Raw genomic sequence first — 13,329 nt, 5'->3', positions numbered from 1 at the left:
TGGCGTTCAGCACTTTTTCAAGTAGCAGATCGGAAAGATCCGAATTGTCTCGAACGCAGCATAAGTCTAGTTGGACGAGCCTTTAGAGAGCATTTCTAACATCTAAAGACTCAGTTTAAGTGCATTGTACGAAGTAAGAAGTGGATCGTTTGGGTCAGCAAATCTTCAAGGAAGGTTTCAACGTACTGTTTATATTCGACAAAAGGCCAAAAACAAAGTACGTTCGCGTTGTTTTCGCACACCACCTACACAGGGAAGTGTTTTCTCGATGACAGTTGGCCGTAAAGCAGGACATAGCGGGCATTTTTACGACTGCGCTGTGATGCTGTCGTAACGTTGGGAAAGTGTCGGTAAATAAAGGCTTAGCTTAAACCGTTAATGACAAATCAAGTGATTGGGTTGCTCTACCTTGATTGTATATTTGTGTCTTTTATATTTGCACGAGTTAAATGAGTTGTAGAATACGGGTTGGTGATCAATTCTCGCAAAAACAATGCCAACAGGCAGCGACATAACTGAAGCTAACTAGCGAGCTGTTGTTAGCTCTTGTCTTAAATGGTGCATAGCAACTATCTCCAAGGCCTAACAGAGTTTATCCACCGAGACTACGCTAGATAACCGTATGCATTAAAAACACAACCTGAGCTGTATTCAGAAAATGTCGGCACAAAAAGACTGTGAGTTTCTGGTGAAAAGAGCCCGGGAGCTGGTGTCAGATGATCCCTGTGCGGCCAAAGCCTGGCTCATAACAGCCAGGACCTTGTACCCTGCAGACTTCAACATACAGGTACATCTCCTTGGCTATTATAACCATAGACTGTAAAAAATATTATATTATAACCTTCTGAGTTATGTCTGCCTGTATTTGTACCAGAATAACCACGTGTTGAAATGTGATGTTTTGTTTTCATGTTTTCACAGTATGAAATGTACATCATTGAACGCAATGCAGAGAGGACAACTTCTGCTGGAAGACTCCTGTATGACATGTGAGTTTCAATGTATCTGTCTCCATGCCAGTAGTAGTAATGCCAAGTGCAATGTCACGACGAGCCCTGCATTCAATTGCTGATGATTTGTACATCCCCTCAGGTTTATCAATTTTCCAGATCAGCCCACTGTTTGGCGGGAGATCAGCGTTATTACAGCAGCCCTGCGCAGTGACTCTCAGGACAAACATGCACAGTTTCTAAGAGGTGAGAGGAAACATAGTTGTTAGTATATACACGCCATAAAAATTTATGTGCACGTCCTTACTCTGAGGAGAGTGGTAATGAAGTGTAGGCACCAAGGAGCAATGCTTTGGAAATCATTGTCTTCTTCCCCCTCCCCTTTCTTTCTCTTCCTCTGTATCTTTTCTCTCTCCCTCTCCTCTCTGTATGTTGGCTCAGGGCTCTTTGAGACGCTGCCAGGCCGTGTGCAGTGTGAAATGCTACTGAAAGCCACAGAACAGTGTTTCAACACTTTGGAGAAGGCAGAGATGTTGCTGCTCCTACTGAAGCGTTTTCCAGAGTCCGTGGTCCAGCATGGGGTACATAAAATTCAAACAATCATTTTCCTAATAATAATAATCCAATTTTTGATTGTGAAAGGTCAAAAGGCAATGGTAACAATTTACTGTATATTTAGGTCAGTTTAGGAGAGACATTGTTGGAGGCCGAGGTGTCGGAGAACGTGGAGACTCCTGTCAACTGCTTCAGAAAACTCTTTGGTTAGTGAAGCACTTGCAGTCAAATCCGTTCATTCATTTGCAAAAACAAAAAAAAAACACTTATGTAATACTTTTTTTCCCTTTTTTTTCCTTTTACAGTGTGTGATGTTCTTCCTTTGGTAATAAATAACATGGACATGCGGTTGCCGGCCAGCCTGATGCAGAAGTACATGCTGAAAGCAGCTGAGTTTTATATTGGTTATGTTACACGTGGACCCTCACCTGATGTACAGATGCAGGGTAAATCTGCACTTTGTTGATGTTCCTCTTTACATTTTCCTTAGTCATAACCCAATGTAAACATTTTAAATCTCAAGTTTCCCTGACCTGCAGTTGAATCTACTACCATATTTTTTTATTCACTGCCTGCTGTTGTTTTCTCTTCAGGTTCCCAAGAATCTGGGTCTCTGAAGTCACCCAACGTGTCCCGTGGCTCCCAGCGTTATGTGATCGATGGCCTGTCAGAAAAGTCTTCAGTGGTAGCAGAGCCTTGGGAGAGGCTGTTGGATATCCTGGCTGTGGTTGGAGCTCGCTGCGAGTGGCAGGGAGACAAGGGACAAAGGTACTCTTTCATTTCTACCTGTCAATCAGCCGGTACTGTTCTGTGGGGGTTGTTTTATACTAAGGTTTCTCTTGTAATATAACCCGCAATTACTCATTAGGTACACATAATTAATGATTTTATATCTGGAGCTCACCCCACAGAACTAACGCAGACTAATACAGCAGCTTTGGAATAAATCCTTCTTTTATGACAGTCATCAGTCTGCTGTGATACAATGTTGATGTAAAGCCCCTGTACGGAGCTTTTAACTGGATACGCAAAGGTCTCTGGTTTCTGCTGATGTGTCTCTCTTACCTACAACAGCAAATGAGCCCATCAGTGTGAAGATACGCTATTTCTAAGTAGTCTAATTCTATACCTCTGGAAGGCATGGTCGGGTCGGACCACTGACGAAACGATATGAAAAGATACATTACACTCAATACGCTGCTAAAAAAAAGTCCCGTCTTCTTTCCGACGTTTCCAAAATAAATCTACATGCACCGGCCAGACAAACGTCTTCATGACAGTGGGAAATGCATTATTCCGCCACTTTCGTCCACAAGGGCAGCCAAAATCAACACTAAATGAAAAGTCTGTACAGGGGCTTTAACTTTATGCTTTTTGAGGCATAAATGTGTGATGCTGTTTTACCTGTTCTGCACTGTGTTATACTGAGATGTGTTTCGAATATGTAGTGTGCTGTAAATTATATAAATGAATAATAGATTTCTAGTCCATCATATGAGAAACAGAGCCACCCCAGAATAGATCATAATGAAATATATCTGTAAGGCAGATTAGTAATATTGAAATGGGAATATTCAAAAGCTACAAATGAACAAAAATGAAATTAAAAGTAACTAACTGAACAATTTTGGACGGACAAAAAGATCTCTGTAGATCAGTTATTTTTCTTGCTGTACTTTCATATATTACATGCGCTTATAGAAGTGCAACATTTGAAAGTGAGTAATATAAATGTTAAAAGTTGTGTTTTTGTGTATGCATGCACACAGGAGTTACGTGGACATGCTGCTGAGACTAAAGGAGCTGTGTCGCTACCTGCCTGGTCTGGAGGGAGACACACGGTCCCGCTGCTGCAGTCAAATAGTCATCTGTGCTGCGCTCGTGCTCTTCCGCAGTGCATTTCTCTATATGTCAGCTGTACAGCCTGCACTGTTCCAAGGTCAGCCTCTTTCTTTGCAAGCGTGCGCTATTCCATCATCGTCATTTCACTCGCGCTCATCAAATGCACTATCAATGTTTGGCAGGTGTGAATGCAATGAGCTCAGGGCCGTGGATCCTTGTAGAAGATTTGAGCTCTGTGCATAGTGATGTTGATGTGGACAGGGGAGCAGTGAAGCACGCACATAAGAAACGTAAACTGGCTGATGGGAGAGAGAAGACGATGGTGAGCTTAGACCAGAGATCACTCACAAAAATGATGCAGAATTGTCTTTGTTTGTAAATGCATTGTAGGATATGACTATAATCTGTTTTTGGTCACTGCACGTGTCATTATAGAGCTCAGATGATGAGGAAGGGTTGGGAAAAGGCAGAAGCCGACACATTTTAGTGAACAAGACGGATATGCCGAGTTGGTCCGAGACTCTAGAGAACTTCCGCACAGCGAGGGAGAGCTGGGATCTCCTTCACTCCCACGATGGTCTGGAAACTGGTAAGCACTGCTAATGTTCATTTATATGTGTGTTTTTCCCAACACATTCAGACAGGTTCCACTCACTCTATCACAATAATATAATGTGGCAACTGTATCAACCACAACAGATGCAGATGTATTTTTCCTGTTTGTCTCTGTGGAGGTGTGGCATGATGCAAACAATTTGCAAGCAGTGATAGAAAATAATATCATACTGTATGACAAGCATTAGATCATTAATGACTGATTCTACTTTCCATTTGAGTCTAAATGTATTAATATCTGATTCATACTCCTGTTCTGCTTCTGTGGTTGACAAGTTCCACATGTTGATCCCTCAAACAGAAAAAAACATTTTTTCTTTGAGGATTTATGACAGGGCAACTTCCCAGTGGGAAGCTATTGAACCAAAACCCTGAGAGGAACTAGCAGCTGAGCGCATTACTAGGCTGATTATGTAGATTAATTTTATAACTGATGTTTGAGATGATCAGAGTAATCATTTAAATGTGTCTGTAACTTTCCATTTTGACAGAGTTTAAGAAGATCTGTGCCTCGTGGAAGACAGACAGCTGGCTGTGGTTCAGGATATTCCTCACTGACATGATCATATACCAGGCACGCAACTGTTTTAAATGTTTTCTGTTTGCGATTAGACACCTTCTGCCCTTGTGGGCAGTGGATGAAACTATGAAATGTAATTGGGACAAATATATATTTATCCTGATTTGGAGGCATTTAAGATATTAAAATATTGTTTTCTGTCTGACTGTCTCCAGGGACAGTACCGTAAAGCCCTCTCCAGCCTGCACCAGATGGCTGCAGTGCTGCAGCCTCCGCCTGGGCAGCAGAGCCCCTCAGGTCAGGCCAGTCTGGAGCACCACAGGGCCCTCATACAGCAGGCCTCGTGCCACTATGCACTGGGAGAGTACAGGGTAAACACATGCGCACACACTCGCAGCCATGTAGAAATGCTATCAGGAGATTTACTTTAGATTTACACAGGTTTAATGTCTATTTCATTCCCTTTTTCCTTTTAATACAATTTTGAATGCAAACTTGGCCCTAAATAAATTGAGTCACAATATAACATTTCACAGAAATACTGATTATTACAGAATTTTTTCTGCATTGTTATATCATACAGTATCTGGGGATTTTCATTTTCATTATATTCCATCATGTGCTGAAGTAAAAAAAAAAAGAAACCTGATGCTCTGTGAGACATCTGTTGAATCCCCTAAATAAGCAACTATGACTCTAACTGGCCCAAGGATGTAATGTTGTATTTGAATTCAAATGTAGATGTACTTTTACAAGCTTAGTGCAATTAATATTGGTGTCTTTCTGTAACTGATATTTCATTATTTTGCTGGAAAGCTCCTGAATATGAATATATACATACATGTATACTTGAATTCTGTAATACATCATTTTCCCAGATTAACATAGCAGGAAAGATTATGGCCACATGGACAGTACATAAAACATGCTTACTGTACAGTGGAGTTGTGTGTGATGTCCCTGCCCTGTTTACAGTTGTGATATAGATGTGTGTGTTTTGCTCATCAGATGGCCTGTGAGAAGCTGCTGGATGTTGTTGGTGGGTTGGTGCCCCCAAACCAAGAAGCAACAAAGCCCCCAGAAGATCAGAGTAGAGTCAAGACCAAAACAAGAAAAGGTAAACACATCCTGATTGTGTAGTAAAGTAACTCTGACATGTGGCAATTCTGAAATATGATGACTTTTTTAAAAAAACTGTCAGTAAGTAGTTCCCACTAAAATACCAAACTGTCACTTGGACCACAAGTTCCCTTTCCTGCTATTTGCATATTTTTCAGTTACAGCTGGCTTTCTTGTAACTACTGTCATCAGAACAGTAATTACTGCCTCTTTGTGTGTCACAATTAGGTAATGACCTGCGGTTGCTTCCCTGCACCAGCAAAGCTGTGCTACCTTACTGTCTCCAGCTCATGCTGGCCTGCTTCAAGGTAGAAAACTCTTGCTAGTCTGTGGAAATGACTGGGACTTGATTCTCTATGATTTTTATTGCAAGACTGATGCATTTCGACACTATGTAGTTACAAAACTTTGATTGAACATCTTTCTCCTTTTCTCACTTGGGCCAATCAGCTGCGTGCCTTCACAGACAATCGTGACGACCTGTCCCTTGGTCATGTGGTGGTGCTTCTTCAGTACGACTGGCCCAACGGCGAGATGCTGTTTCTAAAGGCCGTGGAAAAAATCTGTCAACAAGGCAGCTTCCAGTATGAGAATTTCTTTAACTATGTCACCAGTATCCTTTTGTGTAACAACACACGCAACCTCACAAAATTGGAATTGTAAACATTTACCCTGTGCTCACCTCTTGTATCTGTGTATAGCTGTCTCTCGGGTGTTATTTTCCATAAGCTCATGATTTCCGTCAGACATTGACATGCTGGAGGAGTTTGCATACCTGCGTACTCCTGAAGGAGGGAGGATTCAACTTGAGTTGCTGCCCAATCAGGGAATGCTGATCAAGTAAGCCCATTGCAGAAACTTTTCAGTCGGCATCGTGACTCTGCACACTCCCGTTCTGTTGGTGTGTTTTTATAGAAAACAGTGCTATTGATTGATGATCTAAGTAGACATGGCCTGTGAGGAAAATATTTACTTTGAAAATGAGAATGCTGTTAATGGAGTGGGCATTTTAACGAGAAGGGGTTTGTGGCTAATATAAATCTTCTTTCAAACTCCTTCTTCATTCTTTGCTGTAGAAGTTAAGACACTTGAATGTACCCACACTGACTGAGAGTTGTTGAATGTTGCTGTCCCTCAGGAACCCTAGTCCCGCCCTGGGGGTGGAGTTAAATACCCTTCTGCTACAAGGGGTGCAGGCGATGGACAGGTACCCCAGGCCCCTCCTCCCACAGTCCCCCTTCCTCCCCCACACCAGTCACCCTCCCTCCATTCCCTACTTCAAGGCTTGTCATCCCTACAGTTTTGATTTTGGGCCTGTCATTTTACATCAAGAGTTAGACGTTCTTTGATTTCCTGTTGCCGTTTGTTTATTTGAGCCATTGCTCGTCTTTCTGTGGTCATCACTGTTGTTGTTGTTGTTGTTGTCGTTGTTGTTGTTAATGTTGTTATCGGATGATGTTGCTCTTGTTGTACAGCCAATTTAGTTTTTTGCCTTCTCATAATACTTGATCTCATTTCATTTGTGGACATGTTTTATGTGGTTTTTATTTATAACAATGAAACTTTTGTTGTATAATGACTGCCTGATTGGTATATAAGCAAAAAAAAAAAAAAAAAAGTAAGAAAAACCAAACAAAAAAACATGCTGTTTCCATGACTCTGTCTTTACATATAGATCGTATAGATCTCAGTCTCTCTGTATGTGTCAAAGCATCTCAAAAGAATACATTTCTGACAACATGTATGTTTGTGTTGATTATTTCCTTATATTCTTTTACAGACACCACACAGTGACTCGTGGGATCACCAAAGGAGTGAAGGAGGATTTTCGTCTGGCCATGGAGAGGCAGGTGTCCCGGTGTGGAGAGAACCTGCTGAATGTGCTTCACCGTTTCTGCATCAATGAGAAAATCATCATCATCCAGAGTCTTCCTTGACAACTGGCCTGTGACTTTTGACCCTTCTCATCATTGATATTCCAGGCACAGTTTTAACGCAGCTGGACTGACCTTATGACCCCTCTCAACACAGGACACAACATTTCTAGCTCTCCTGTCGTTTACATCCATCATTGAACTCGTAGGAAAAGAAAAATGTTCTTGCCTTAAAAGTGGAGAGAGTTGAGTCATACATCTATCATATTGTGCGCATAGTTTTCTTCTTTACAGGTGTAAACCACAATATTGTTTTATGATATAGTGATATTTTGTGGATGTCATTGTTGACAAAAGAATCAAGTGCATTTCTGATAGACATGGTTTATTGTTTTTTTTTTTTTTACAAACTTCATCAACTGATTAGTTTATACAAATGCTACTATTAAATATCATTTGAATGGATTGAAGACTTTGATGTGGTACTATATGATTTATGCGAATGGCAACAATCAGTCTAGCTCATATTACAAGATTAAAAATAACATTTCAGTATGTCCAAGATTACTAGAATATGTATATACATAGACTTTTTACTTCCCCTCTGTTGCTCCTTGCACACTTTCTCCTCTTTCCCAATCTCATTTCTGCTATCCAGTTTCTTTTCCTCTTTTAAGCTTACTGTCACTTTACTTAACTGTCACTCCTCTACTTCTATCACTGGTAGATTTGGTAGGTCGGCCTGTAGGGCAGCCCTGAGGTTGGCCCAGAACAGCCTGTGCTTGGCCCTGTCCTGGGGCCACACCAAATAGGTGTGCCGGCCCATCATTGACTTCAGCTGGTAGTACTTGGATGGGATTGTATATTGAGGCAGTTCCTCTAGCATCACCAGCACAATACTGTCCGATCCCCGAGCAAGTCGTTGGTGGCTGGCGAAGTACAGCTCATAATGACACCACTCACTCTTGACAAAGTGAGCGGAGAGCACAAACACGGCGCGGCGGCTTTTCTCCACAGAGCTGATAATGTTCTCAATAATTGTCTTTCCTGGCACAAAGTTTTTCTCATGATGGCAGATTCGGAGCCCTCCTGCTGCACCTTCAAGGTTGGGAAGGAGGGAGTTGTGCACCCATTCGGCATCATGCTGGCTATAAGACACAAAAGCATGAAACTCAACGTCCACTAGGTCCTCAGGTCGAACACGTTGTGTTCTGGCCCGATGTTTGGCTCTGGTCCACTTCCAGATCATACCCAAGTACCAGGGCACATCCCAACGTCTACACAGGCCTACCACTATGAACATCACCACTATCGTTGGGCCCAGGATGATGGCTGCTAGAATGCCAATGTTGCAGTAGACCAATGGGATCGTGACTCTGTTTAAGGTTGAGTGCTTAACGTCCTCTGGGTACGTGCACAAATAGTCTCCAGGCCAGTTCAACACTTTAAGTCCTGTGTTCCTGTTCTTCTCATCAGAATTGCTGGCAAGTTGTATGAAATCCCTCAGAGCGCAGGTGCAGGTGAAGGGGTTGTGACCGATGTCCAGGGTTTTCAGTTGGGGGCAGCTCTTCAGCTTGCTCACAGATGGTGCATGGAGGGAATTTGACCTGAGGAGAAGCACATTAAGTACAGGGAAGCCATTGCATACAGGCAAGTCCCGCAGCCTATTTGCATTCAGATTCAGAGACGAAAGGTTTTCCATTTTGAAGATGGATGATGGTACCTTGGAAATCTGGTTGTTTTCAAGATCCAGTGTCTCTATTCCTTTTGGTAGACATTTAAAAACAGAATCTCTCAGACGATTAGAGACCAGAGTCATATTGATGATGTTAGGTGGCCAGCGACACTCTTTCAGACCGTCATAAACCAGGGAGTTGAGCCTGAGGTCCAGATATTGCAGGGACTCCATGTGTTGCACACGTTCGCTCAATATCTGAAGGTTTTTAAGATTGTTATTGACCATGATCAGTTCTGTCAAATTAACCAAAGTCTCACATTCAAGAATTTCTTGATGATTCTCTCTGGTAAATATAGTGTCAGACATAGAACAAAAGGAAAAGTCCAATTTATGGATTGGACTCTGTGACTTTGGGCATGTCATGTGTATGATTGAAGTGTCTGTGACTGCTACTGCCTCGATTGGCATATTGATAAAAAAGTTGTACACAGCCTCCTGTGAAAAGAGGAACGACTTCACCACCACCCTTCTGGCTGAGAAGGACTTCATTTTTGATGTCTGGACCACGGGAGTGTCGTCATCAGGCAGGTTGTGCAATGCCACATCTGCTGCTTCCAAATGGATAATAGATGTCTTCAGAATCACATTTACAAGTTCGGTTAAATCTTTCCAGTTAATTGATATGTTGGTGAGATAAAGATGAGAAGTGTTGATTTCTGCTCTTTGCCTCAGCTGCATAGCGAGGGTACTGAAGCTCCCTGTTAAATTCATCAACTCCACTTGAACAAATTGTGACAATGCATCTTCCACCAGATTGTGCTCCACTATCTGATTCTTCGTGAACGTTATCTGAAGTCTTTGAGTCTGAACATCTCCCAGGCTTCCTGCCCCATACACCGTGTCATCTCCTATCCAAAGGGTCAGTGTGATTAGTTTCACTTCAGCGATGTTCTTGAAATCGCCCATACTGATGTTTTTTGCTCCAATGGCGAATCTCTCCAGTTTTACCAGGCTCCTGAACTCACTCCCCAATGTCATGCTGGGAAATGGGTTACAGGCCAGATTCAGCAACAGGAGATTCCCAGTGTGCAGCAAGTACTGCTGATCCGACAGGTTCTTCAGCCTGTTGTGCGACAGGTCCAAATACTCCAGGAGTGAGGTGTTGAGGAACGTCTCTGGATCGATCTCCTCCAGACCATTCCATGACACATTCAAGAACTTCAAGAGCGGTGTGTTTTTAAAGTCTCCACTGTGAAGTTGTTGTATGTGGTTGCATGAAAGGTCTAAATATGTGACGTTCTGTGGCAGGTCTCCTGGGACAGATGTGAGGTTTTGGGATGAGAGGTCTACGACGACTTCAGGTGATGAGGCGATCTGCTGGAGTGCCACTATCATGACCGCCACCCAGAGGGCAGCACTCATGGGTGTCATTGTTTGCCTGGATAAAAGTAGGTAAATAAACATCTATGTTAGTACTGTTCATCTCACAGAGACTGTACATGTAATTTTATTGTTTGTTTTTCCTTCATTTGACCTGTGATGTCTTCTGCTACGGCAAACAGGAAGTCTCTTGTTTGAGAGTAAACTGATAACTCATAAGGTTAGCCTACTAATACAGCTGTTCTTTGTAGGGATTCATTTTTGATGTATAGTATCAAATTAATATTAATCACAGTGATTCAACTGTAAAATGCTGTAAAAAGGAATACTAAGAGACCAAGGTCCATCACAGCAAAGGTTTTTTTTCAAAGTCTTCTTACATGGCTACTGACACCAACTTTTTCTAAACAATAAAATTAATTCCTAAAGTAAGAGACTGACTCTTTTCCCATGGCTCATGCCATTTCTCATTGACAAACTTTCTTGTGTCTGTGCTAGTGAAAATGTATGCCCAACTACCTGCAGTGAAAATAACTGAGAAATAAACATGAATTAAAGCAGAAGTAAGTGATATATTTGTGTTAATATAAGTCTTAAATAGTTGTATCTTCCGACAGCAATCACTTACATAGAGTGTTTGGACTGAAACACGGGTCTGTCAGTCCCTCTGCTCTGCTCTGAGCCGAAGAGAAAACATTTATCGTATCCTACAGTTTTTATCCAATGAGGAGAGAGAACAGCATGCAGGGCTGTGTGTGCAGCCAAGGGACGCCGTGAATGTGGCGACGTAGGGACGAGGACTGTTATGGTGCGTTCAAGGAAACTCGTATTTTTCCGACCGTGAAGTCGTACCAGTTCGATCTGGTACGAGTTCACCGGTCGGAAGTTACGAGTGGCCGTTATAGTGACTTTCACCGGTAAAACAGGTCGGAAAAACACGAGTGGGTTGCCTGAAACGCTACAAAGTCGAAAGTTGTGACTTGAAGCTGTAATTTACGATTTCAAAAGCCTGCCTGGAACGCAGCATTAGCGAAAACGACCGGACCACTTACTTCTGCTTTAATTTAGTTTAATTGGAAGAGGTACTATTTTTCTTTTTCTTTTTTAAATAGTGAATTCCCCAAGATGCTATCTGTACAATGTGGTTTGTGTTAACCAATAAAACTTAGATTCAATGCATTCAATATCATTCACTGGAAAAATAAGAGGAGAAAAACTCATCTCTCACAGAATATCTATCCTAACCTAAGACCTAACTGGCAGCCTATTAGACGTCTGTGTAAGAAGTCATGTCATGTATGGATATCCAGTCAATATACAATCTAAACAAATCTAAACTAACAACAATACAGCACACAAACAGACAAAACACGGCACTAACCAGCACTGATGTCAGCGGGATTTCTCAGCAAAAACGCTGTCCTTGATCTGATGTTGATTTCTGAGGTTTAACTGGTTGCAATGTGGTTCTGTCTATATCTGTTTGTCTTTAAGTCCATAAAAATATCAGAAGTTCAAAATGTCTGAAGGGGGAAAACCAAAGCTCTTCTTCTTAGCCTCTGCGCAACAGCCAGTTCTGATGTTACAGCATGTGGCTCCCGAGTGAAAATAGACAGGAATTGTCAGACCAATCACATTTTCTCTCACATGCATCCTCTTTTCACTTCCTCAAACTGAGCTTTTATTGACGCTTCTTTTTGTGAAATGTATATGTACATGTTTTATAAAAGTAAATCATTTTATGGGGACAGAGGAAGTGAATCAATATGACTCGGATTTTGTTATTTGGTTTTTAAAAAAACAACTGAATATCGATGTTACCCAGACTGTTACACTGTGTCTATTTATTCTATAGCAGAACAGAAATACTATTATATTTACAGTAGTCAGAAATATATTGTACCACAAACCACTGACACTTTTTATTTCTGCTTTTAGTTTTCGAACATGAAAGGTTTACATGAGTTGCACGAACATTGCACAGTCACAATAGGCATCATAGTGACCACACTGCAGGTCAGTCTGAGACATAGAAGACCATTTCCCAACTCAATTGACTTATCCCATAATGCCTTGAAGCAGAGTGTATCCAGGGCAACTATGGTGTTGACTCTGACAGCTGAACAGGATGCGAAATATGCTTTTTCACTGCCTTTGAACTGTTTGATTGTGACTGCAGGCTTAATCAGAGACAAGCTTGTGTACAGACAGATGGACAGTTCCACACAACACACAATCACACAGTCACTCAAGCACCCACTTTCCAACAACGTTTTCTGTCTGCACTTCTTCTTTTTTCCCTTGCGTTAGAGACTGTTACAACAAGTGGAGCCTAATTGAATAAAGCCATACAAGCTGGTGTGACTGGTCACACCTGGTGTGGTTTGATCAAATCTTGGAGGAACATTGTGGACATGCATCACAGCTTCTGGCAATAAGGCAACAGAGAATAGCCTTTCCCCCCCTCTTTACTACATCATCCTTTCTTTTATTTTAATAAATGGCTTCAATACATTTTGAATATGTGAAATCATGTTGGAAAATTCAATCTCTTACCGTTTGTTTTTTTTTGCCAATTCGGGCAAAAATCTACCTTTGTGTTGGAAACAGTCCATGCGAACAGACCTGAACAACTTCTGTTATGGAGCTAAGATCAGAGTACAAGCTAATTATTGACCCAAGAACCGTCTTTCCAGCAGCAATGTGTGTGCTTGTCCTTTCACAAGGATAACACAGCAATAATCACTGAAGTATCAATCCTCCCCTTTTTTAAGACTTTCTTTTAATTTGGTTAGA

The 13,329-nt window shown here is 41.7% G+C and overlaps 2 protein-coding genes across 3 annotated transcripts; one reads left to right on the top strand and one right to left on the bottom strand.

Annotated features, from left to right (window-relative positions):
• Positions 1 to 319: 319 nt before the first annotated feature.
• On the top strand, positions 320 to 9,659 carry ints10 (integrator complex subunit 10). Of its 2 annotated transcripts, XM_085789903.1 has the most exons (18): positions 320 to 787; positions 922 to 989; positions 1,093 to 1,196; positions 1,392 to 1,531; positions 1,630 to 1,711; positions 1,811 to 1,951; positions 2,099 to 2,273; positions 3,275 to 3,444; positions 3,530 to 3,669; positions 3,783 to 3,936; positions 4,454 to 4,536; positions 4,698 to 4,853; positions 5,491 to 5,599; positions 5,830 to 5,909; positions 6,052 to 6,214; positions 6,348 to 6,441; positions 6,740 to 6,808; positions 7,382 to 9,659. In XM_085789903.1, the coding sequence occupies exons 1-18, from the start codon at positions 659 to 661 to the stop codon at positions 7,536 to 7,538; spliced, it is 2,214 nt and encodes a 737-aa protein (XP_085646029.1). In that variant the 5' UTR covers positions 320 to 658; the 3' UTR covers positions 7,539 to 9,659. The 2 variants fall into 2 exon arrangements, with proteins under 2 accessions (XP_085646029.1, XP_085646030.1); XM_085789904.1 differs by lacking the exon at positions 6,740 to 6,808.
• Positions 7,864 to 10,584, bottom strand: tlr1 (toll-like receptor 1). The gene has a single exon (XM_085789902.1). It carries the CDS (start codon positions 10,582 to 10,584, stop codon positions 8,176 to 8,178), a length of 2,409 nt encoding a protein of 802 aa, XP_085646028.1. The 3' UTR covers positions 7,864 to 8,175.
• Between the last annotated feature and the right edge of the window lie 2,745 nt (positions 10,585 to 13,329).

This window comes from Trachurus japonicus, chromosome 10, assembly GCF_045865225.1.
Source record: "Trachurus japonicus isolate A0001 chromosome 10, Traja_1.0".
Taxonomy (NCBI): Eukaryota; Metazoa; Chordata; class Actinopteri; order Carangiformes; family Carangidae; genus Trachurus; species Trachurus japonicus.
This window is presented reverse-complemented; position numbering and strand designations above follow the sequence as displayed.